The 24293-nt window shown below is 46.2% G+C and overlaps 2 protein-coding genes across 10 annotated transcripts in view; one reads left to right on the top strand and one right to left on the bottom strand.

The window, feature by feature from the left end:
* Window positions 1-24293, top strand: part of LOC148480720 (uncharacterized) — an 82971-nt gene that overhangs the window by 40088 nt on the left and 18590 nt on the right. Inside the window, exon 1 of one of the 5 annotated variants that reach the window (XM_088453944.1) lies at window positions 22758-22802. The exons of 1 other annotated variant lie outside the window; for it this stretch is intronic. The gene's annotated coding sequence lies outside the window, so the exon portion shown is untranslated. Of the gene's footprint in view, window positions 1-22757; window positions 22809-22911; window positions 22967-24293 lie in introns of those variants that run through there. 3 more of the 5 variants (XM_088453945.1, XM_088453947.1, XM_088453946.1) reach the window with 3 other exon arrangements.
* On the bottom strand, window positions 430-22482 carry LOC148480721 (uncharacterized). Of its 5 annotated transcripts, XM_088453935.1 has the most exons (10): window positions 22412-22482; window positions 20668-20782; window positions 19703-19894; window positions 19302-19380; window positions 19087-19184; window positions 18870-18981; window positions 16771-16868; window positions 11436-11688; window positions 4073-4297; window positions 430-3757 (listed from the first exon to the last, which is right to left on the bottom strand). In XM_088453935.1, exons 2-10 carry the CDS (start codon window positions 20743-20745, stop codon window positions 2877-2879), a joined length of 2016 nt encoding a protein of 671 aa, XP_088310061.1. In that variant the 5' UTR covers window positions 20746-20782; window positions 22412-22482; the 3' UTR covers window positions 430-2876. The 5 variants fall into 5 exon arrangements, with proteins under 5 accessions (XP_088310061.1, XP_088310056.1, XP_088310058.1 ...); XM_088453930.1 differs by having other exon boundaries at window positions 430-4297; XM_088453932.1 differs by having other exon boundaries at window positions 430-4294.

Genomic DNA, 24293 nt, shown 5'->3' with positions numbered 1-24293 from the left:
TTTAATCAGCCTTTAAAAGTTAAATTCACTGGGTTCATGGCGGAGTGCCGGGAGGGAGACGCTCACTCCATGCAGTCAGAACCAGAAGTCAGCTATCTCCATTTGTTAATATCTGTGTGTGGTTATATAATAATATAGTTTTGGTTGTACTTTCACCTCAAATGTTGGTTTCTTCATACAGATTCATTTTGGTGAAGTTCAAATACATTTATATAAGTAGTTCTAATCCCTTACAATAGGAGATATATATGATCTCTGAGGCAAATATTGTGCCATATACATAAATACAGGCTCATTGAGATTTTATAAAAAAAATCTGTAAAACCACCCAAATAATATATATGTATTAAATATATGTACAAATATAAGGTCAGGAATATTACTGTAATCACTCATAAATCATTCCAAAAATACACAGGACACTGACAATTTCTTACACATCCAACTTTATTGATAACATATTTGATTGACATAGTTAGAAAATGTGAATAAAATACACTGAACATTCTTTTCACAATTTTAATTTTCTTTCTGTTTTTATTTTGCTAGTTTTAAAACTTGATTCCATATTTTAGAATGAAACATACAAAGTTATATTTTATTATATGTTTCTGTGAGTACACCATAGCTGACAAAGCTTCTCTTTCCCAATTGTTTCATTGATAATTTGTGTCTATGGTAGCACCCCCATTCAGAATAGCTATTTATGTTAAAACTGGAGGTTTGTCATCCTTAAGATATAATATCCTGATTTAAATTCAATGTACTCACCAAAATTGATCCACCTCCCTTCCCAGGACTCGAACTCATCACCTTGTGCTTCCTAAACCTTTTCTCTACCACTGCTCTATCTCTCCACCTGCTAGTGATGGAGCTGGGCTCAGATTAGACCTATTTCTATTAAGTTAACATATTCTATTATCCCTATCATCAAAGTCACTGTAATATGACTCGCTCATAAGGTATAGTCCAATTTATTTTTCAATAATTTAATAGTCAACAATATAATCTTCATATTTATGTACTTTTATACAATCTAGCCCAATTTTCTCCCATGTTATTAAATCCTCATATAACACATTATCAGTGGGCGCTAAAGTTCACTCGTATACAAACAAATGAGAGTAAAATATGAGAAAAGGGTTATAGTTGAGAATAAATTAGCTAGTTGTTATCCATGTATATAATTACATCATGTGACTATAAAGTATAAGGATTTGTATTGTATTGAACCACAAATTACATATTTGTCCCCTCCAAGTTCTTACTTGGCCTCAAACCTATTACCTCTGGCTGTAATAGACAAATTTGAAAGACTACTCTACACCCACAAACATTAACACATGTATCTTCTTTACCTATTACAGGAAATATACCACTAGTTACACCACCCTAACCACAATGTGTCTTAGTGGTGCATCTATTAATGCTGAACAGACCTAAATACAGAGAGAATTACATGTCCTATACTGCACATCCCATCATTGTAGGCTGGTCTCCTCCATCAGTTATTCATTTCATCCTGGTATCGTGTTACCTACATGTGGGGAATATGGGTAAGAGACCTAAATACAGAGAGAATTACATGCCCTGCACATCCCATCATTATAGGCTGGTCTCCTCTATCAGTTATTCATTTCATCCTGGTATCGTGTTACCTACACATGTGGGGAATACGGGTAACAGACTCCACACACAAGTCATGTAACCCCTATTTGTACAAAAAGAGATGCAGTTATGGCCTCATATACGGGTCCAGCTGACCAGGCTGACTACACCAACATCTAAGCACAGGACTCATAATCTATAGTATCACTGAGCCCTCGTGGGAACAAGGTTTGTAATGTAAACACCCATAATGCCTCTTTAGCACATAAGTTCCTGTCTGCGCCCCTGCTTGTCCTCATCACATGCTGCACCCCTACATGTGACAGGTCTTCAGGAGCACAGCTGTGATTGGTAGCAAAGTGCTGCGACACACTGTGCGGCTGGTGACCCTTTACTATGTTCACTCTGTGTTCCCTAAGTCTAGATTTCAGGAAACGAATGGTACATCCAACATACTGTAGGCCACAAAGGCTTTTATTATATACATTAATGTACACAGCTTGTACAGTATTTAGTACTGATGCACCATAAGTAGTACCTAAATAATATACATTAATTTCATCAATCGGCCATAGTGTAAATATTCAGCAGCTATTTAATATCTCACGCATATAAATGTGATAAAGGTGAATGAAATGGTCAGAGCATAGACCACACTGTGATCAGTCACCAGGAGCGTCTGCACGTCACATATACAGAGCTGATAATACTGTAACTGTATATGATGGTACAGAGCTAATAACACTGTAACTGTATATGATGGTAGCACAATAACACTAACTGTATATGATGGTAACGCAATAACACTGTAACTGTGTATGATGGTACAGAGCTAATAACACTGTATCTGTATATGATGGAAGTGCAATAAACACCAATTGGTAGGAACTATATGTAGAAACTCCAGCTAGGATGAGTCTCCCCAGATTGGTTGTTATTGTGCTACCATCATATACAGTTACAGTGTTATTACGCTACCATCATATACAGTTACAGTGTTATTAACTCTTTATATGTGACCTGCAGACGCTCCTGGTGACTGACTACGCTGTGATCTATGCTCTTCCTGAACCATCTCCACTTCCTGCTGTTGTACTTTGTTTATGTGTGACTATAACGTATAGACTGGCAGCATGACATAGACTTCCTCACTAGATACCAACTACATATTGTTGTTTACTTAGTCGTTATTAAGACTATTTATTGTGTTTTCCTCCTACACACCTGGATTGTGCTCTGTGCAGCACCTAGGGTCCATGAATATCAGCTCAATGAAATTGTATTTCACCTGTGTGAGTTCTCTGATGTATAAGAAGATGTGATTTCCGTATAAAACATTTCCCACACTCAGGACATGAAAAAGGTTTCTCACCGGTGTGTGTCATCTGATGTCTAACAAGAAGTGATTTCTTGGTAAAACATTTCCCACACTCAGAGCATAGAAGTAACTGCTCAACTGTGTGACTTCTCTGATGTACAACAAGAGATGATCTCTGTGTAAAACAGTTCCCACACTCAGAACAGGAAAATGGTTTCTCACCTGTGTGACGTCTCATATGTGTAACAAGATCTGATTTATGTATAAAACATTTCCCACACTCAGGGCATGGAAATGGATTCTCACCTGTGTGACTTCCCTGATGTATAAGAAGATGTGTTTTCCGTATAAAACATTTCCCACACTCAGGACATGAAAAAGGCTTCTCACCTGTGTGAGTTCTCTGATGTCTAACAAGAAGTGATTTCTTGGTAAAACATTTCCCACAATCAGAGCATGGAAGTAGCTTCTCACCTGTGTGACTTCTCTGATGTACAACAAGAGATGATCTCTGTGTAAAACATTTCCCACACTCAGAACAGGAAAATGGTTTCTCACCTGTGTGACATCTCTGATGTGTAACAAGATCTGATTTATGTGTAAAACATTTGCCACAGTCAGAGCATGTAAATGGCTTCTCACCTGTATGTGTCATCTTATGTCTAGCAAGATGTGATTTCTGGGTAAAACATTTACCACACTCAGAGCATAGAAATGGCCTCTCACCTGTGTGAGTTCTCTGATGTTTAACAAGAAGTGATTTCTTGGTAAAACGTTTCCCACAATCAGAGCATGGAAGTAGCTTCTCGGCTGTGTGACTTCTCTGATGTACTACAAGAGATGATTTATGTGTAAAACATTTCCCACACTCAGAACAGGAAAATGGTTTCTCACCTGTGTGATTTCTCATATGTGTAACAAGATCTGATTTATGTGTAAAACATTTCCCACAGTCAGAGCATGGAAATGGCTTTTCACCTGTGTGTGTTATCTTATGTCTAACAAGATGTGATTTCTTGGTAAAACATTTCCCACACTCAGAGCATAGAAATGGCCTCTCACCTGTGTAACTTCTATGATGTGTAACAGAAAATGACTGATGTATAGAACTTTTACCAGAATCAAAACAAGATAATATCGTATCACCTTTATGAGCTGTACTGTGTGTAACAAGATCTGAATTATCAGAAGAACGTTCCTCATGATTAGAGGGACCATATGACATATCCGCACTGTGAAGTGCTGGATGTATATTTAGGGTAATGGGGTTTTCTCCTGGACAATCTTGTCTGATGTTCTTATCTTCTATTTTAAAACCTGGAAACAGAATGAGATCTCCCTCCGAGGTATTCCTGCTTGTGCGTCCATCTACTGGAAACAAACGTATGAGGATAGACATAATTGTTTATATTGAGGAGCAAATGTTCTGGATGTCTCACCATTTTCTTGAACTTAACATGTCTAAGAATGAGCTGATTGTCTTCTCACCACCTGGAGTCCTCTCACCTCCCTCAATTTTACTATCCATCAGCAACCTCACCATGTCATCCATCTCACAAGTCCTCTGTCTTGGAGATATCCTCAACTCCACCCTCTCAATACCCTCATTCAGTCCCTCTCCCAGTCATCCACTCACCTCCAGACTGGGTTACTGTAACCTCCTCCCATGTGTCCTCCCCAACTCTGATCTCTCATCACTCCAAACTGTCCTCAATGCTGCTGCCAGGCTCATCTTCTCCAATCTACTGCTTCTGCCTCCACTATCCCAAAAGGTCCAACACTGGCTCCTCATCTCCTTCAGAATCCAATTCAAACACCTTTTACTCACCTATAAAGCCCTCTCCCCCCTATATCTCCAACTGCATCTCCCTCTAGACTACCATCACCCACTTTGCCCTGACAATGCTTGGCACCTCTCCTCCCAACTAATTATATCCTTCCCCTCCTGCCTCCAAGACTTTGCTGGTGCTGCTCCCCACCACTGGAACTCATACTCTCAGACTCTCCACCTCTTTCTAAGCTTCATACAGACTCTCAATCCCACCTCTACTACGTCCCACCTTAACCTCTACTAAAGCTTCCCTGCTCTCATTCTAACTCATCTCACTATGATCCTCGCTCACTGTCTCTCCCGTGTGTCACCCCTGTCTGTCAGCCCCTCCACCTATAGATTGTAAGCTCTAATGAGCAGGGCCCTCTTTCCTTTTGTGCTCTCGCTCCCCTGACCTACACTATTACCTCCTCCCATGTACTAACAGAACCATTGGGCTCAGCCCGTGCTGCTTCTGTGATTACCGTGACTGTATAAGCTTCAATGTTGTTATAGCTGGTGTCCCATGTGCTACAATGTTTTGTACTGTAAGTCTTATGCACTATTCCCTTGTTAGGCTTGCAATGTGTTATGTTTATATACAGCATAAGGCATACGGACCCCCTAAGAATAACAGTAAATAATACTGATAGTGAGACCACGATGTCTAATTTGAATTTGCAAACTACTGTACAGCTAATTATTACAATAATAACTGTACATACAGCAGATATGGCTCTTGCTGCACAGATAAAATACAACACAACAGGATTACCAAGCAGATGGCATAGACCCAGCCATGGTGACATGTGGTGAGTAACATTCCCCCAGCTTACACATTGCCCAGCTACTATCATGGGACAGGAAACCACATAAGCCAGTGACACTGGGCAACCATTCACTTCTCTCACACATACACACTGGAGATGTGGAAGCACAATAGCTGTGTACACTAGCAGCATGTCCTGGCCACCGTTTACACTACTCACAGGTCTCCAGGTAGGCACAAAGGTAGCAAATGGCAACAGTGGAACAGCTACTATATGTCCCGCTGGTCACACTCAGGTGTCACAGTCCCACTGTCACAGTCACACTACTATTATAGGCTGAATAATTCATTGTAGACAAGCATTGGTGGAAGCACTGTGCAATAATAAGTGTGTGCTTATAGCTTTGTGTGTGTGTATACATGGAGTTTGTTGTGATGTGTGAGTATATGGTTTTATAGTGCAGAGAGGAGACTGGTCAGATCTCTGGGCTGGTAACACCCAGTGACATGATGTGAGGGGGAGAGCAGGAGTATAATAGGGGCTGATGGTTCCTGATATATAGATACACCAGAGTGTGTGGAGGAGACTGGTCAGATCTCTGGGCTGGTAACACCCAGTGACATGATGTGAGGGAGAGAGCAGGAGTATAATAGAGGCTGATGGCTCCTAATGTATAGATACACCAGAGTGTGTGGAGGAGACTGGTCAGATCTCTGGGCTGGTAACACCCAGTGACATGATGTGAGGGGGAGAGCAGGAGTATAATAGGGGCTGATGGCTCCTGATGTATGAGATACACCAGAGAATGTGGGGAGGAGACTGGTCAGATCTCTGGGTTGGTAACACCCAGTGACATTATGTGAGGGGGAGAGCAGGAGTATAATAGAGGCTGATGGCTCCTGATGTATAGATACACCAGAGTGTGTGGAGGAGACTGGTCAGATCTCTGGGTTGGTAACACACAGTGACATGATGTGAGGAGGAGAGCAGGTGTATAATAGGGGCTGATGGCTCCTGATGTATGAGATACACCAGAGAGTGTGGGGAGGAGACTGGTCAGATCTCTGGGTTGGTAACACCCAGTGACATGATGTGAGGGGGAGAGCAGGAGTATAATAGAGGCTGATGGCTCCTGATGTATAGATACACCAGAGTGTGGGGAGGAGACTGGTCAGATCTCTGGGCTGGTAACACACAGTGACATGATGTGAGGGGGAGAGCAGGAGTATAATAGGGGCTAATGGCTCCTGATGTATGAGATACACCAGAGAGTGTGGGGAGGAGACTGGTCAGATCTCGGGGCTAGTAACACACAGTGACATGATGTGAGGAGGAGAGCAGGAGTATAATAGGGGCTGATGGTTCCTGATGTATGAGATACACCAGAGAGTGTAGGGAGGAGACCGGTCAGATCTCTGGGCTGGTAACACACAGTGTCATGATGTGAGGGGGAGAGCAGGAGTATAATAGGGGCTGATGGCTCCTGATGTATGAGATACACCAGAGAGTGTGGGGAGGAGACTGGTCAGATCTCTGGGCTGGTGACACACAGTCACTGGATGCTCCTTCCACATAAGCAGATTGTGGTTTAGCTCGGGCATTACATACAATGTCCAGAGCACAACCCTCATTTGCCTGCGGGGGGAATATAAACAGCCACCACTATCACTGATAAGATTTCTCTAGGCAAATAAAAGGGCCTGCATTTATCAATAAGACATTCCACATCGACAGAACAGAAAGTCTCAATAAAGGCAGCATTGGTGCACCACATATTATTCACGTAATTACAGAGGCTATGGGGCTGCAGATTACTTGGGCACGGTGGTAGATGAAAACCAATGGTGGTTTATTGATCAGAATGGGTGATATAGAGCACAGCATACTTCAGTAATACAATTCCACACGACAGTTCCCACAATGATTCCCTGGCAAGAGTATCACCTCTTATCCTAGGGCCAGGGACTCATCTCTCCAGCCCTCAGTCTAACCCTCCTTTATCACCCTCCTAATACCCTCGTTGGAAGGATCTGCTCAGGGGAGTTACCGAAGGTGGGGTCATTGTGCTATCCAGCCCCCACTACCCTGCTGGGTCACACTCTTGGCTCTCTGGCACTAGGGAGTAAAAAGAAGGTACAAGTTACCTTAATTCACTCAACCCTTGAGTGTCAACTGTTAACGGAGAATTTAACCTGTGAAGAAGGGCCGATGCTAGGGCGTTAGGCACCCTCCTGCAAACTGTAAATTTCTGCCCTCATATAGTTAGCATTCTCATATTTCTAATGTAGTAGCAAATGGTTCCATTGGTAAGGTGACTAACTGCAAAGTATAAGGTGCTAAGTTCGAATCCATGGTAGGACTGTATTTTAAATTACAGAGAATATGAATTAGCTGCATAGAGTTAGAATTCACAGGCTTCCATTGTAGCAGCAAATCTCTCTATTTCTATGTTGTCTGACTGCAAAGCAGAGGTGACAGGTTCGAGTCCAAACTATGTCAGTATTTTAAATTGTGTTAAAAGACGCAGAGAGGAGATGCCGGGACTCACAAAGGAGGAAGCTACATTGCGAATGATGCACGGAAGGCGCTGGGCTACTCTCTGCAATGCATACACCGCTTACCACATTGTGTTGGCCTTGATGTCACATTTCCCTCACAGGTACATCTGGTATGATATATTCCTAAGGGCATGGGGATACACAATCTGTATGGAAACATCTATCACCTAATGTCACACGGCAACACATAAAATGATGTTGTATTTACATTTATGGTTATCAGTAAAGGGCTGGCATAATCACCAGGGTATGAAGTAATTAAAGAACACTGGGCTAAAAAGTACAGTCCAGGTAGGGTTTGGAATAAGACGTTGTAACTTTAGTCACCTACACAATTCCGGTTTCTTTACTTTCCTATCCAACTTTTTAGTCCATGTTCTCAGCACAAACTTACTGGTGTTATAACCAAACCTGGGTCAGAAGGCCATGCTACCTGAGAAGCCTAGTGCATGGCCTATTGCAGTGATTTTCAACCTTTTTTAACTCGCGGCACACCACACAAGATTTTAAAATTGCAAAGGCACACTATCCGGCGATGCGGTGTGCGCGGACTATGAAAAAACACATTACATTAGTTCCCACAGGAACAAAACACACTACATTGGCCCCCACAAGAATAAAAAACACACTACATTGGCCCCCACTAGAATAAAACAATCCCATTGGCTGGCCTAACAGAAAAAAAAAACCACATTGCTCCCCACAAAAAATACAACCATACCACATTGCGCCCCACAGAATTGCTCCCCACAGAAAAAGAAACCTATGGCTGGCCCCACAGAAACAAAATACAAAACACATTGTTCCCCACTAAATTGACAAATATATGGCTGGATAACATATGGCTGGTTCTCACTAAAAAAAATGACATGACTGATTCCCACGAAAAAATAAACTATGGCTGGTACCCACTAAGAAGAAAAAAATGTCTGGTCCCCATAAAACCCACATTTCTTCCCCCCTTGTCACTCACTGCAGCAGGATCGCATGCGGGCGGGCTTCCAGGCAGGCTGCAGAGCCTGCCTGGACAGAGCGCGGGCTTGGCTGATTGGCGCAGGGCGTTGGCTGGCAGAGCTGGCTGGAGGCCAGTGGACAACGCGGCGTGCGTGACCTGTGATGTCACGCCGACGCATCTTTGCAGGTCACTACCCGGTCGCGCCTGAGTCTCCCAGAGGAGCTCAGCGGCCTGGGATGCTGAAGTACAGTAAAATGTGCCCGGTGGCTCTGACAGCCCCGCGGCACACTTCACAACCGGCCACGGCACACTAGTGTGCCGCGGCACACCGGTTGAAAACCTCTGGCCTATTGGATATGGTGGAATTATGATTAGCAGGTCACAATTTTTGCGTCCTCCACCAGATTCCTAATTACATGTCTCTGGTAGCAAATAACTGTAGGCCCAAAACACACTTGTAAATGGCCGCCCCTCTCCCACTCCTGACTTCCAGGCTGATCATTGCTCCACACTTTGAGCTGTAGCCTGCCTCAGGCATCCATTAGCTTCACCATTGGAAGTCTTCCTAAGCAACTTTAAAAGGACTCCTAAGGATGTTGTAGGCATAACAGGGCTCCTCTATCCACAGTCTCCACTTTTGTAGGGTCTATGTGGTGCCCTAACGGTTACGTAGTGCCATCTTTGGTGTGAGGCTAACAACCACCAGCAATCTGCTTGTTTCACAGCCTGGCCCCTGGCAATGTGGCTCTCAAATGTCTCCTGGTACTGCTGAGTGTGCAGACGACCTCTACTCCAGCCAGTACCATGGCAGCTCTTTTGTGCCATTTTAGAACCCATTCAGCGAGCGTTGTTGGTGCTGCTGTCTCCATTCTGCTGATTCTTGCTGCTGAGCTTTTAACTTGAGCGATCCCACTCTTGCCACCAAATGTGATGACACGGGGTTGCAGATCACTAGGGTTTGGAAAAAGGTGTTGTTACTTTGTTCCCTAGACAATTCCGTCTCTTTACATAGTACTATGCCCATGTGCATGTCCCCCATGCTGAGTACAGACAACACATGTGACAGCGCCCACTGGCCCACTGGCCATTTTCTCACTGCTGCTGAGATGACTATATCACACCATCAGCAAGTGCTACCCTTACTACAAGCCATGTGGCTCCCAGCACAACTCTCCGTCAATAAATGTCAGGCACACACGAGTAGGATAATGGGATGTTTGTACTTACTGTTATATCCTTTTCTCTGATTCCATCTGAGGGACATTGGATCATGGGTAGCGGAGAGGACCGTAGGAGCTGGCACTTATAAGACTAGTATATCTGTAAGATGGTAGCTCCTCACCTCTGCAACCTCTTGGTCATCAGTACAACTTCAAAAGTAGCGATAAACCAAGGGGAAACAACACAGTGTAATACACAAACCAGCAAGAACCAACCAACAAAACAACAGAGTGTAACGGTGGGAACACGGTGTCCCCCAGATGGAATCAGAGAAAAGGATGTAAAAGTTATTACAAAATTCCTGTTTTCTCTTTCATCTAAGCTGGGGGACACTGGACCACGGAAAGCTCAAAAGCTGCCCTTAGGGCAGGGTACGCTTACAAAAACCTAAATGCAACATCTTCCGTCCAAAACCATGGATTTCTCGATGTGAAAGCCGGAAACGGTAACAGATCAGGAAGGTGTAGGCAGAGAACCAGGTGACAATTATTACATCATGAGTCTTCTCTGTTTGCTTAGTACTGGCCAGTATTCCAGATATGGAGATCATTAAAGGTGGTTGAAAAAGTGTCCAAGGAGAGATTAACCTGATTTTCATCACCCTTGAGTGGAACCACACTCAGATAAGCATATCCTTACCTATTTTACACCCATCAATTGGTATTTTATTTATTACACTATGAGCTCCTTCTTGTCCTGTTACTCTCTCCCTCTATATTAACACACACACATATTTATTAATTTGTCTATAAGGGCATTTAAATATATTGATTTACCTCACAAACTGTTCCTCAGATGAAATCACATCGGAATTATTAGAGAAATGCGGCAGCATGAAGCCAGCAGTGAGTAAGATCACGCAATCATCTACTGACTTACCTCAGAGCACTATTTCATCACAGTGGGTGGAACCAGTGTGGAAAGCAGTGACATATTTGCATTAGATATATACTACTATTACGTCTATTGTTCTGTAGGAGTAAAAAATGACATCCCTCATAGACTTAGAAATCATTCTGTCACGTCTGATTACACTTTCCATGTCTCATATAAATTGTGGCTGATTCTTCTATAATTAGCTTTACTAAAATATAAACTGATCACTGTCAGAGGAGGGTAAGGAATAAGAGATTATTGTAGTGACTGAGCAAAGAGAATATGTGACTCTATTCTGTAGTAAGTGTTTATTACTGACCTGTGCTGATATCTGTAGGGATTTCCTCCTCCTTACACTGCTGATCACCTCTCACATACGTCTCTTGTCCGTCTATATCTTCTGTCTTCATATTAGTCACATATGTCTCATCTTCTCCCTGCATATCTTCTGCCTTCATATCAGTCACATACGTCTCTTCTTCTCCCTCTTTATCTTCCACCTCTATAATTGTCAGATACATCTCTTCTTCTCTCTTTATATTTTCCACCTTAATAGCAGTCAGGTCTTCATCCTAAATTACCCACAAAACAATCAAATGAGATTTGTGTTCTTACTTGGTTAAATCCTTTTCTTCCAGTTCAATAGGGACAACGCTGGTATAGGGCACTAAACACTTCTTTGATTTAGGGCAGCCCTGCCTCCTTCTCATCTATACCCCACTCACAGGCCCAGGCAAGCCTGTTGAGTTAGCAAGCCCAAGGCAGGAGCGAGAAGGAGACGGAAGACTGGCACACACACATCTCCAAACACACACAAAGAGATGGACAGGGGAACCAGAAACAGAACAAACCCCCGCAAGCCAAGTGCGTAAGGGTGGGCACCCTGTGCCCCCTATGGAACTTGAAGAAAAGGGTTTAACCAGGTAAGAGCATAAATCTTCCTTTCTTCTTCCTACCTATAAGGGACACAGGGACAAATCTGGGATATCCCAAAGCAATTTCCATAAGGGAGGGGATGCTCCTGAGCTGCACTGAGAACTCTCCACCCAAATGCCACGTCTGCAGAGGCAAAGGTGTCAAAGGAATAGAAAAAGAAACGTGTGGACAGAAAACCACGTAGCCACCCTGCAGAGATTCTCTGCCTACCATGGCGAGCTGCCCAAGAAGTACTTATCAACCTGGTGAAATGAGATGTCACCACGGCTGGTGCTGGGAGAAATGCCACCACATACACGTGGCAGATAGTCAAACAAAGCCAGCGGGCCAAGGTCTGCTTTGTAGCCAGCCAGCCCCATTTGTGAAAGCCATAGAGCACAAATATGGAAACGGACTTACGGATGTAAGAGTGGTCTACGTAGATCTGGAGGGCGCTCATCACATCCAAAGAGGCCTCTTCCGGCGAAGAATCAGGAGACTGAAAAGCTGGAAAGACAATCTCCTAGTTGATATGGAACCGAGAAACGACCTTCAGAAGCTTCAGAAGGTAGCCTGTGTCCAAAGAAAGGCCCGATCGAGGGAAAGATCTTGGCGGCTTAGAAAGTCCACATCCCAATTCTGGACCCCTGGAATGAAGACCTCCGACAAAGCTGGAAGATGAAGCTCTGCCCAGCTAATAATGCGACTCAACTCCTTCATGGCGCCGCAACTGCAAATGCTTCCCTGATGGTTGATGTAGGCAACGACAATTGCGTTGTCGGAGTGAACCTGGACCGGACGATGCTGGAGGAGCAGTTGCACTAGACACAGAGCCTGAAAGACCATTCAGAGTTCCAGAATGTTGATCAGAAGGCTGGTCTCCTGAACCGTTCACTGACCTTGAAATGACTGGCATCGGTGAGGAGCAGAACCCAATTCTGAATCTAAAAGGGGCGGCCCATGTCCATGTGGATAGGATCCATTCCATCGGGTCAGAACTGCCCCCTGAAGCGGCCAACTGGAAAACTGGGTGTCAAAGGTGGAGACAAGTGTGCCCAGGACCCGCATGCAAGAGTGGATACTCGGCAGTGATGCAAGAATCTGAGCATCCTGTCCTGAAGTTTGACTCACTAAACAGTTAAGTACATTCAGGCCCCCAGGTGGAGCCAGATGGAGATGTTCACTGAGGACATCTGGAGACTAGCCCAGGATAAGAAGGCCGTCCAGGTAATGGAGAATCCTAACACCTGTAAAGGAGATGCCATGACTGTCATGATTTTCGGGGAGCCAAATGGCAAAGCCCAAAATTGGTAATGATCCACCCGGACCGCAAAACCAGAGGAAGCACGGGTGACTGAGCCAGATAGGAACATGTACATAAGCAACCTGAGTGTCCAGGTAGGCCATGTAATCCCCCGATTCCAGTGATAGAATGATAGAACATAGAAATTGTATACGAAATCTGGGGATCTGCAAGAAGCGGTTGAGTGACTTTAGTATTGATGAAAAGTACCGCTTGACTTCTGAACCAAGAAGAGATTGGCATAGAAGCCCGTGTCTCTCTGAGCCCTGGGTACTGGAATAATTACCTTGGAGGCCAGAAGGGAGTGAAATGACTCCAGCAGTGCTTTTGCTTTTTGTAGATCTGCTAGAAAACCTGTGGAAAAGAACTGGGCTAAGGACGCCTTCAGAAGGTTAGAGCGTAGCCCTGAGAAACCACCTCCCATACCCAGTGGTCCGATGTGTTGGCCAGCCAGATCTCGGAGAAAAGCAGAAGTCAGCCTCCTATGCTGGGGTCCCCAAGGTGGAGGCCTGCCCTGTGTGGATGCAGTCTTGTCGTCAGGCTTGGTGGCGGGACAACTGGCAGCCCAGCGCTTTTTGATTTGGGTATGGAGCCCTTGGAGGAAGAACCATGGGACCTGGAGGAAGACTGGCCCCTAGCCTTTCCCTGTGGATGAAAAGAGTGAAAATTAGACGCTCGCAATCTAGGGGCTGCTACAGATGGTAGAAACGCTGTCTTAGATGCCACCACCTTGTCCAATTCCGGACCAAAAAGAATTTCCCCATAATTGAGAAGGGCCTCCATAGCCTTCTTAGAATCTAGAGTCTGCACGCCAGGAATGAAGCCTAGTCGCGATGGGGGAATCTGACACTTTGGAGGTTAGAATACTAGTGTCAAGGGCTGCCTCATCCAGATAGGAGGCAGCCTCCTTAATATGCGCCACTTGGAACAATAACTGGTTCCTAGGAGTACCAGAAGAGAGGTCGTTTCCAACTGCCGATGGTCTTAGCCACCCAAGCGGAAGCTATAGCCGAAGGTGTGATAGCACCTGCATGGGAATAAATAGCCTTAAGGAAACTTTCCAACTTCCTATCCATTGGATCCTTAAAGGAAACCATATTAGTGATATGAGAGTGATATACAGGGAGACAGGAGCCCAGCTCTCTGGGGACTGTCTGTATAACCTGACCTGAGAGTGATATATACAGGGAGACAGGAGCCCAGCTCTCCGGAGACTGTCTGTATAACCTGACCTGAGAGTGATATACAAGGAGACAGGAGCCCAGCTCTCCGGAGACTGTCTGTATAACCTGACCTGAGAGTGATATACAGGGAGACAGGAGCCCAGCTCTCCAGAGACTGTCTGTATAACTTGACCTGAGAGTGATATATACAAGGAGACAGGAGCCCAGCTCTCCGGAGACTGTCTGTATAACCTGACCTGAGAGTGAGGTATACAGGGAGACAGGAGCCCAGCTCTCTGGAGACTGTCTGTATAACCTGACCTGAGAGTGATATACAGGGAGACAGGAGCCCAGCTCTCCGGAGACTGTCTGTATAACCTGACCTGAGAGTGGTATACAGGGAGACAGGAGCCCAGCTCTCCGGAGACTGTCTGTATAACCTGACCTGAGAGTGATATATACAGGGAGACAGGAGCCCAGCTCTCCGGAGACTGTCTGTATAACCTGACCTGAGAGTGATATACAGGGAGACAGGAGCCCAGCTCTCCGGAGACTGTCTGTATAACCTGACCTGAGAGTGATATACAGGGAGACAGGAGCCCAGCTCTCCGGAGACTGTCTGTATAACCTGACCTGAGAGTGATATACAGGGAGACAGGAGCCCAGCTCTCCGGAGACTGTCTGTATAACCTGACCTGAGAGTGATATATACAGGGAGACAGGAGCCCAGCTCTCCGGAGACTGTCTGTATAACCTGACCTGAGAGTGGTATACAGGGAGACAGGAGCCCAGCTCTCCGGAGACTGTCTGTATAACCTGACCTGAGAGTGATATACAGGGAGACAGGAGCCCAGCTCTCCGGAGACTGTCTGTATAACCTGACCTGAGAGTGATATACAGGGAGACAGGAGCCCAGCTCTTTGGAGACTGTCTGTAGTCGGCTGTTGCACTGAAAATGGCCGCTCAGCATCTCTGTGGGAAGGAGAGGAGAAAACCTCAGGCGGGAAGCCTGTGAGGGAAAGTACCAGGGGCCGGGGAGGAGCTAACAGGGAGAGTCTATCAGCCTCTTCTGACATGGAGCCCCACAGGGTAAATGACCGCTTCTAGTGCAGAGCCCCGTTACCTATGTGCCCGTGGTGGTCTAGTGGAGGTGCGGGCGGCTTGTCAGAGCCGGTGGGTAAAGCCGCACCAACGTGGCTACCTGCATGCAGGAAGCCGCCTTACCTGATTCCTCGTAGAGACGGCTGCGGCTGGGGTCCTCTGTGCTTATGGAGGACACGGTCGAGATCGCTGACCCGTTCGCCAGCACCACAGACACAGACACCAGGGGTTGGTTGAGCGTCAACGTTGCTCACTCAATTAGAATAAAATTAAAATAAATAAAATAAAGATCTGGGGCCCTGTAGAAGTGTGCCCGGCTTCTGCCAGCACAAAATGAGTGTGCCCTGCTCCTGTCGGCACAAAATGAGAACTGGCCTGCCTGGAGCTGGGGGTGAGATATAGGAAAGGAGGCTGGGCTGCCTGGAGCTGGGTATAGGGGAGAAGGATGGGCTGCCTGGAGTTAGGGGCGGGGTATAGGGGAGGAGGCTGGGCTGCCTGGAGCTGGAGGAATGGTATAGCAGAGGAGGCTGGGCTGCCTGGAGCTGGGGGTGTGGTATAGGGGAGGAGGCAGGGCTGCCTGGAGCTGGGGGCATGGTATAGGGGAGGAGGCTGGGCTGCCTGGAGCTGGGGGCGTGGAATAGGGGAGGAGGATGGGCTGCCCGGAGCTGGGAGTGTGGTATAGGGGAGGAAGAAGGGCGCCCTGGAGCTGGGGGCGGGGTATAGGGGAGGAGGCTGGGCTGCCTGGAGCTGGGGTATAGGGGAGGAGGCTGGGCTGCTTGGAGCTGGGGGCGGGGTGTAGGCTGGGCTGCCTGGAGCTGGGGGCGGGATATAGGGGAGGAGGCTGGGCTGCCTGGAGCAGGGGGCGGGGTATAGGGGAGGAGGCTGGGCTACCTGGAGCTGGGGGCGGGGTATAGGGGAGGAGGCTGGGCTGCCCTGAAGTCAAAGAAGATTCTGTCTGGTGCCCAGTCCTATTGCACACCCCTATACCAACGTTGTCCCTGTGTCCTCTATGGCAATGAAGAAGAAAACACTTTAATACTGTCTGAGTACATTATTTGAGAATAAATAGTATAAGAATAATATAAGCATGTAAGACAATCAATTAGAAGCAGATTAATTCATTAATAAAAAGTCACTTTGGAATTACGATCCTTGGGAAGAGCCTATATTACCTGATGCTCCTGTGGGCTCCTGTGATTCTCCTCTGTACAGTGCTGGGAATACAGAGGAGGGGGACATCTCTCTGGGGTATTTCTGTTACTGGGCCCATCTGTAGGAGACACACAGTGACTGAGTACATTGTATATATGTGATCATTAGATGCTGAGGGGACAGTAACACAACCAGCAGGAAGGAGTCGGCACAGATTACAAGCGGGAACAACCACCCGGGGAGCTGGCAGCGTGTGACCATTGTTACTACCAGCACAAAATAACAAGTTACAGACAGTCTGGTCAGTGGTGATTAGAGTCCCCTGTGCAGGACACAATATAATGGGCGGCATGTAGGGTCAGTCCATAAATGGGCCCTTTATCAGTAAGGCCGTCTGTGACCAGATGACCTCACTCCGCCAGGTGATCACAGATGTATAACATGATAGAACAGAGGGTGATTACTGATCCCTGAGTAACCAGAGTCAGCTTACTCCACCACTCCTAGTGATTCCCTCTCACCGGCAGTGACTGCGCTATTACTGACTCCTCCCACTGCGTAGTGGCTGGGAAACCCACTGCCATTGCCAGGCTCCTACATCGGTACCTGGAACTACTTCCCCCATGCTATTACCAGCACCTGGAGCTGGCTTCTTCTGGGTACGTGTGAACACAATGCTGATGGCTCCTGATGTATGAGATACACCAGAGAGTGTGGGGAGGAGACAGGTCAGATCTCTGGGCTAGTAACACACAGTGACATGATGTGAGGGGGAGAGCAGGAGTATAATAGGGGCTGATGGCTCCTGATGTATGAGATACACCAGAGAGTGTGGGGAGGAGACTGGTCAGATCTCTGGGCTGGTAACACACAGTGACATGATGTGAGGGGGAGAGCAGGAGTATAATAGGGGCTGATGGCTCCTGATGTATGAGATACACCAGAGAGTGTGGGGAGGAGACTGGTCAGATCTCTGGGCTTGTAACACACAGTGACATGATGTAATGGGGAGAGCAGGAGTATAATAGGGGCTGATGGCTCCTGATGTATGAGATACACCAGAGAGTGTGGGGAGGAGACTGGTCAGATCTCTGGGCTGGTAACACACAGTGACATGATGTGAGGGGGAGAGCAGGAGTATAATATGGGCTGATGGCTCCTGATGTATGAGATACACCAGAGAGTGTGGGGAGGAGACTGGTCAGATCTCTGGGCTGGTAACCACAGTGACATGATGTGAGGGGGGAGAGCAGGAGTATAATAGGGGCTGATGGCTCCTGATGTATGTGATACACCAGAGAGTGTGGGGAGGACACTGGTCAGATCTCTGGGCTGGTAACCCACAGTGACATGATGTGAGGGGGGAGAGCAGGAGTATAATAGGGGCTGATGGCTCCTGATGTATGTGATACACCAGAGAGTGTGGGGAGGACACTGGTCAGATCTCTGGGCTGGTAACACACAGTGACATGATGTGAGGTGGTGAGCAGGAGAATAATAGGGGCTGATGGCTCCTGATGTATGAGATACACCAGAGAGTGTGGGGAGGAGACTGGTCAGATCTCTGGGCTGGTAACCCACAGTGACATGATGTGAGGGGGAGAGCAGGAGTATAATAGGGGCTGATGGCTCCTGATGTATGTGATACACCAGAGAGTGTGGGGAGGACACTGGTCAGATCTCTGGGCTGGTAACACACAGTGACATGATGTGAGGTGGTGAGCAGGAGAATAATAGGGGCTGATGGCTCCTGATGTATGAGATACACCAGAGAGTGTGGGGAGGAGACTGGTCAGATCTCTGGGCTGGTAACACACAGTGACATGATGTGAGGGGGGAGAGCAGGAGTATAATAGGGGCTGATGGCTCCTGATGTATGTGATACACCAGAGAGTGTGGGGAGGACACTGGCCAGATCTCGGGGCTGGTAACACACAGTGACATGATGTGAGGGGGAGAGCAGGAGTATAATAGGGGCTGATGGCTCCTGACTCTCCAACTCTGCAGATTCATTTCCCTCATTAGTTTGCACTGAGTGGGGTGTAGGATAAGAGATTGATGTAATCACTGAGCAAGGAGAATATGTGATGCGTTTCTGTAATAAGTGTTTATTACTCACCTGTGCTGATATCTGTAGGGATTTCCTCCTCTTTACACTGTTGATCACCCCTCACATACGTCTCTTCTTCCTTCTCTATTTCTTCTGCCTCAATATCAGCTAGAACTTCACTCTAAATGGCCCATACAATAATAACGTCTGATTCCATTGAGAGTAGGCAGCACAATACGAGTATATTAGAAACACAGAGATTGGCGAGACCCTAAATCCCACCTACCTGATGCTCCTGTGGGGTCCTGTGATTCTCCTCTGTACAATCCTGTGAATAAAGAGGACGGGGACATCTCTCTGGGATATTTCTGTTACTGGGTCCATCTGTAGGAGACACACAGTGACTGAGTACATTGTATATATGTGATTATCAGGTGATGTGTGTATATAGGGGGCCCATACCTGCCCTACCCTGTACAATAAATGACAGTCTCCTCTTACCCAGTGAAGTGAGGGGCCGGTGATTCTCCATCATCACGTCCTTGTACAGACCCCTGTGTTCCTCTATATACTCCCCTTCCTGCATGGAGACAAAGATAGTGACATCCTGACACCTTATAGGAACCTGACACACACAATGATACAGTCATCACCCAGACACATCCCCTGGTGTTACTGTATAATGTCCCATTCCCAACAGTCACCTCTCCAGTCATCACCCAGACACATCCCCTGGTGTTACTGTATAATGTCCCATTCCCAGCAGTCACCTCTCCAGTCATCACCCAGACACATCCCCTGGTGTTACTGTATAATGTCCCATTCCCAGCAGTCACCTCTCCAGTCATCACCCAGACACATCCCCTGGTGTTACTGTATAATGTCCCATTCCCAGCAGTCACCTCTATAGTCAGCAGCTGAATGATCTTGTTGGTGAGTTCCAGGATCTTCTGGTCATTGTCTCTCTCATGTATCAGTGAGTGAGGTGGAGGCACTGTGATTTGGCTCTGGGTCGTGCTGAGTCCCCTTGACCCATGGGTATGGCTGCTGGGTGTCTCATGCTCACCAGATGTCTTCTTCACTACTCTGTAATCCTATGTATTGGGGGAAACACCAAACATCACTACATACACTCCCAGATGACATCACCTCTCCAGTCATGTCCCTTTGTTACTACTATAGATGTAAGTGATGCCACTGTGACACTCCCAGATCCCCTCACCTCCCCAGTCATGTCCCCGTATTATTACTATAGATATAAGTGATGTCACTGTGACACTCCCAGATCCTCTCACCTCCCCAGTCATGTCCCTGTATTATTACTATAGATATAAGTGATGTCACTGTGACACACCCAGATCCTCTCACCTCCCCAGTCATGTCCCTGTATTATTACTATAGATATAAGTGATGTCACTGTGACACTCCCAGGTCCCCTCACCTCCCCAGTCATGTCCCTGTATTATTACTATAGATATAAGTGATGTCACTGTGACACTCCCAGATCCTCTCACCTCCCCAGTCATGTCCCTGTATTATTACTATAGATATAAGTGATGTCACTGTGACACTCCCAGATCCTCTCACCTCCCCAGTCATGTCCCTGTATTATTACTATAGATATAAGTGATGTCACTGTGACACACCCAGATCCTCTCACCTCCCCAGTCATGTTCCTGTATTATTACTATAGATATAAGTGATGTCACTGTGACACTCCCAGATCCTCTCACCTCCCCAGTCATGTCCCTGTATTATTACTACAGATATAAGTGATGTCACTGTGACACTCCCAGATCCCCTCACCTCCCTGTATTATTATTATAGATATAAGTGATGTCACTGTGACTCCCCCAGAACCTCTCACCTCCCCAGTCAGCACGTAGATTATCTCTAGGGTGAAGTGTAAAATCTTCTGGCTTTTGTGACTCGGGTCCATGTCCATCTTCAATGAAACAGTGATTTCACGACAGCTCAATCGTCTAAGAAGGAAAATAATAATTATAATAAATACCACAAAGTACATAAGTAGTCATTGCAAAAATGAAACACAGGCTGGGAAACATAATCAAAGAATCCGGCATGTATACCCCTCATAGACACAGTCACTACCCAGCATTACACCTCATACAGTCCTGGGTACACCTTATACAGTCTCATGTGCAAACATATACATACATTCTTGAACAGTCCTCTCCTCTATATAATAATAATATCACATATCAGTGTGTCGGAAGCTGTGTTACTCCATCTCATATCACTGTCCAGTTCCCATACCTTGATAATAATAATATTACCGCTTATGAGCGTGGGGAGGGAGCTGTGTTATTCCCCCTGATATATCACTGTACAGTCCCCTCTCCCCTATATAATAATAATACCACATATCAGTGTGTGCTGGGAGCTGTTATTCCCCCTCATAGATCACTGTACAGTCCCCTCCCCCCTATATAATAATTAGTTCAATCTGGCTCCGGCGGCAGGCAGGGCGCCGGAGCTAGAGAGGGCACCGAAAAGGGGACGTGGCCATTGAAAAGGGGGCGTGTTTATAAGACGCGTCCCCTTTTCATCACTCTTGGGGGCATGTCCGGCACTTACGGACATGCCGGGCAGCAATCAAGTGCTGCAGACAGGGAGAATAGATGACATGCGCCCGGCGTCTATTCTCCGGCGGTGACAGACTCACCGCACATTTCTCCACCCGCGGGACACTGCGACCCACGGGTGAAGACGGCACCCGCAGGCTGTGAGGGCAGGTTGCTTTTTGCCCTCCAGAAGGAGGGCAGGGCGCCGCACCCCGCTAAAACAGCCTAGCGGGAACGTTAATAATACCACATATCAGTGTGTGCTGGGAGCTGTGTTATTCCCCCTCATATATCACTGTACAGTCCCCTCTCCCCTATATAATAATAATACCACATATCAGTGTGTGCTGGGAGCTGTGTTATTCCCCCTCATATATCACTGTACGGTCCCCTCTCCCCTATATAATAATACCACATATCAGTGTATGCTGGGAGCTGTGTTATTCCCCCTCATATATCACTGTACAGTCCCCTCTCCCCTATATAATAATAATACCACATATCAGTGTGTGCTGGGAGCTGTGTTATTCCCCCTCATATATCACTGTACAGTCCCCTCTCCCCTATATAATAATAATACCACATATCAGTGTGTGCTGGGAGCTGTGTTATTCCCCCTCATATAGCACTGTACAGTCCCCTCTCCCCTATATAATAATAATACCACATATCAGTGTGTGCTGGGAGCTGTGTTATTCCCCCTCATATATCACTGTACGGTCCCCTCTCCCCTATATAATAATAATACCACATATCAGTGTGTGCTGGGAGCTGTGTTATTCCCCTCATATATCACTGTACAGTCCCCTCTCCCCTATATAATAATAATAATACCACATATCAGTGTGTGCTGGGAGCTGTGTTATTCCCCCTCATATATCACTGTACAGTCCCCTCTCCCCTATATAATAATAATAATACCACATATCAGTGTGTGCTGGGAGCTGTGTTATTCCCCCTCATATATCACTGTACAGTCCCCTCTCCCCTATATAATAATAATATAATATATACAGGACACGTTACCTGGCTCCGGCTGTCAGTAATGTCTATGACAAAATGGCAGCTAAAGCCCCTGTGGCCCCGCCCCCTCTGCTCTGTGACCGGGAGACTATAAGAATATGGCCGCCGGTTACCGTACATGAGGACACCATTAGACTATACAACTTTTACTCTAGTGATGAAGCTGAGAGCGGCAGGTGGAGGTAGCTGCTTAGTTACAGGACGTCCTTTCTACTTTGCTACTCGTTGCTGCCAATCACCGCACGGAGGGGGATGGTCACTATGATACTGGGGGCGGGGTAGACATATGTTATAGTAACATCCAGAGGAGAGGGGCGGGGCTATGTAGAGGGGGCGTTTCTTCTATTTACTGCAACTTCCGGGTTATGGTTCCAGCAGGAGGAAGTGGCAGCAGGTGATGGTATTTATTATTGTTATACAGGGGGAGCAGACTGTGGTGCTGTATTATCATTATATGGGTAGAGCAGACACTAGTGTTCTTTATAATACAGAAGTAATAGACCCTGGTGTTACTATAATACAGCTGGAGCAGCCTCTAGTGCTGCACTATGTTTACAGGTAAAGCAAACCCCAGTGTTGCTATAATGGTATGATACAGGTGGAGCAGATCCTTATGGTTTTATAATACAGATGATGCAGACTTTGATGCTGCATTATTTTTATACAGGTGGAGCAGTCACCAGTGTAGTTGTAATACAGGTGCAGCAGAACCTTTTGTTACTAATATACAGCTGTAGCAGACTCTGGTGCTGCATTATCATTATACAGGTAACAACAGAAGCAGGAAGTTCTCTCTATATTTTGGGGCACCCACCCTACTAATAATATAACGTAACCTGTAATAGTGTCAGTAAGAAATGACCGAGGTGTTATCTGTATAGCGCAATAAGTCAGGAAATACACAGAACGTAACATAAAGAGGATATAAAGCCTGGTCTAACCAGGGCCAATAACCCCTCAGCACTGACCAGCTGTGTGATGGGAGACGTATATACTGATTATCTGTATCATTTATGGTCAGACAAATACATCATGGCCCACTGCTCAGCGGTATGGGGAATATATATATATATCACACTAAGGGCCGTATTCAATTAACGGCGATAATTATCGGCCGACAATCAGCCGATTTTTATCACCCCGCGATAATTTATCGCACTTTTATAGTGAAAAACAGGAGAAACGTTTTCTCCATCTTAGACCTGGAGAAAAGAATAGCAAAATCCCTATTTTTGCCTAAAAATGTGGGGATTTCTTTTAGAAGCCTTTGGACACTTCCCTAATAAAATTACCACAAATTTGTTTCATAAGTTGCGTACTTTGCCGAAAAGCGACCGCGCAAATATTTTGCGGAGAAAATAAAAAACATTGAAAATGGGTTTAAAGTATTGGGTCTGGTTTTTCGGGGGGCCGTATAGATGTATTTTAAACATTACATGTGACCGCAGCATGTGTTTTTTTAAATCATTAAAAAAACGCCTGCTGCGGTCACGTGCGAAGTTTAAAACACTTGTTGCATCCATATGGCCCCCTGAAGAACCAGACCCAATTCTTTAAACCCATTTTCTACCTCAGGGTTCCACAGGATACCTTGGGGTTATAGGTGATGGACGGTGATCATCGGACACTACAGTTAAAATATTCTTCCTTGGCCTGGGGGCCCCCATCTCCTATACCCCACCCCCTGGCCAAGGCACCGTCAGTTTCGTAGGTGCCCGGCCGGAATCGGGGCACTGCATGGAGGGGCTGTTACCAGCCCCAGAAAATCTTCAGCACTAACAGTCCAATGGATGTCCGTGCTGCCGCTCCGACACCCCGCTGGCGCCGAGACGCCGCTACTGATCCGGGGATCTCGGCGGGCTTCTGGGGTTTCCGCTAGCATGAA

The sequence above is a fragment of the Taudactylus pleione genome, unplaced genomic scaffold, assembly GCF_031769625.1.
Source record: "Taudactylus pleione unplaced genomic scaffold, aTauple2 ptg000603l, whole genome shotgun sequence".
Classification (NCBI taxonomy): Eukaryota; Metazoa; Chordata; class Amphibia; order Anura; family Myobatrachidae; genus Taudactylus; species Taudactylus pleione.
Note: the sequence above shows the minus strand (reverse complement) of the source record. Positions and strands in the feature narration are given on the sequence as shown.

Excerpts from the sequence above, each read along its gene's own strand:
- LOC148480721 (XM_088453930.1), bottom strand. The coding sequence starts at position 20,745 with ATGGACATGGACCCGAGTCACAAAAGCCAGAAGATTTTACACTTCACC. Across the intron at positions 19,895-20,667 it reads TCTACGTGCTGACTGGGGAG|GATTACAGAGTAGTGAAGAA; the intron begins GTGAGAGGTTCT and ends CCCAATACATAG. Across the intron at positions 19,185-19,301 it reads CCGGCCCCTCACTTCACTGG|ATGGACCCAGTAACAGAAAT; the intron begins GTAAGAGGAGAC and ends TGTCTCCTACAG.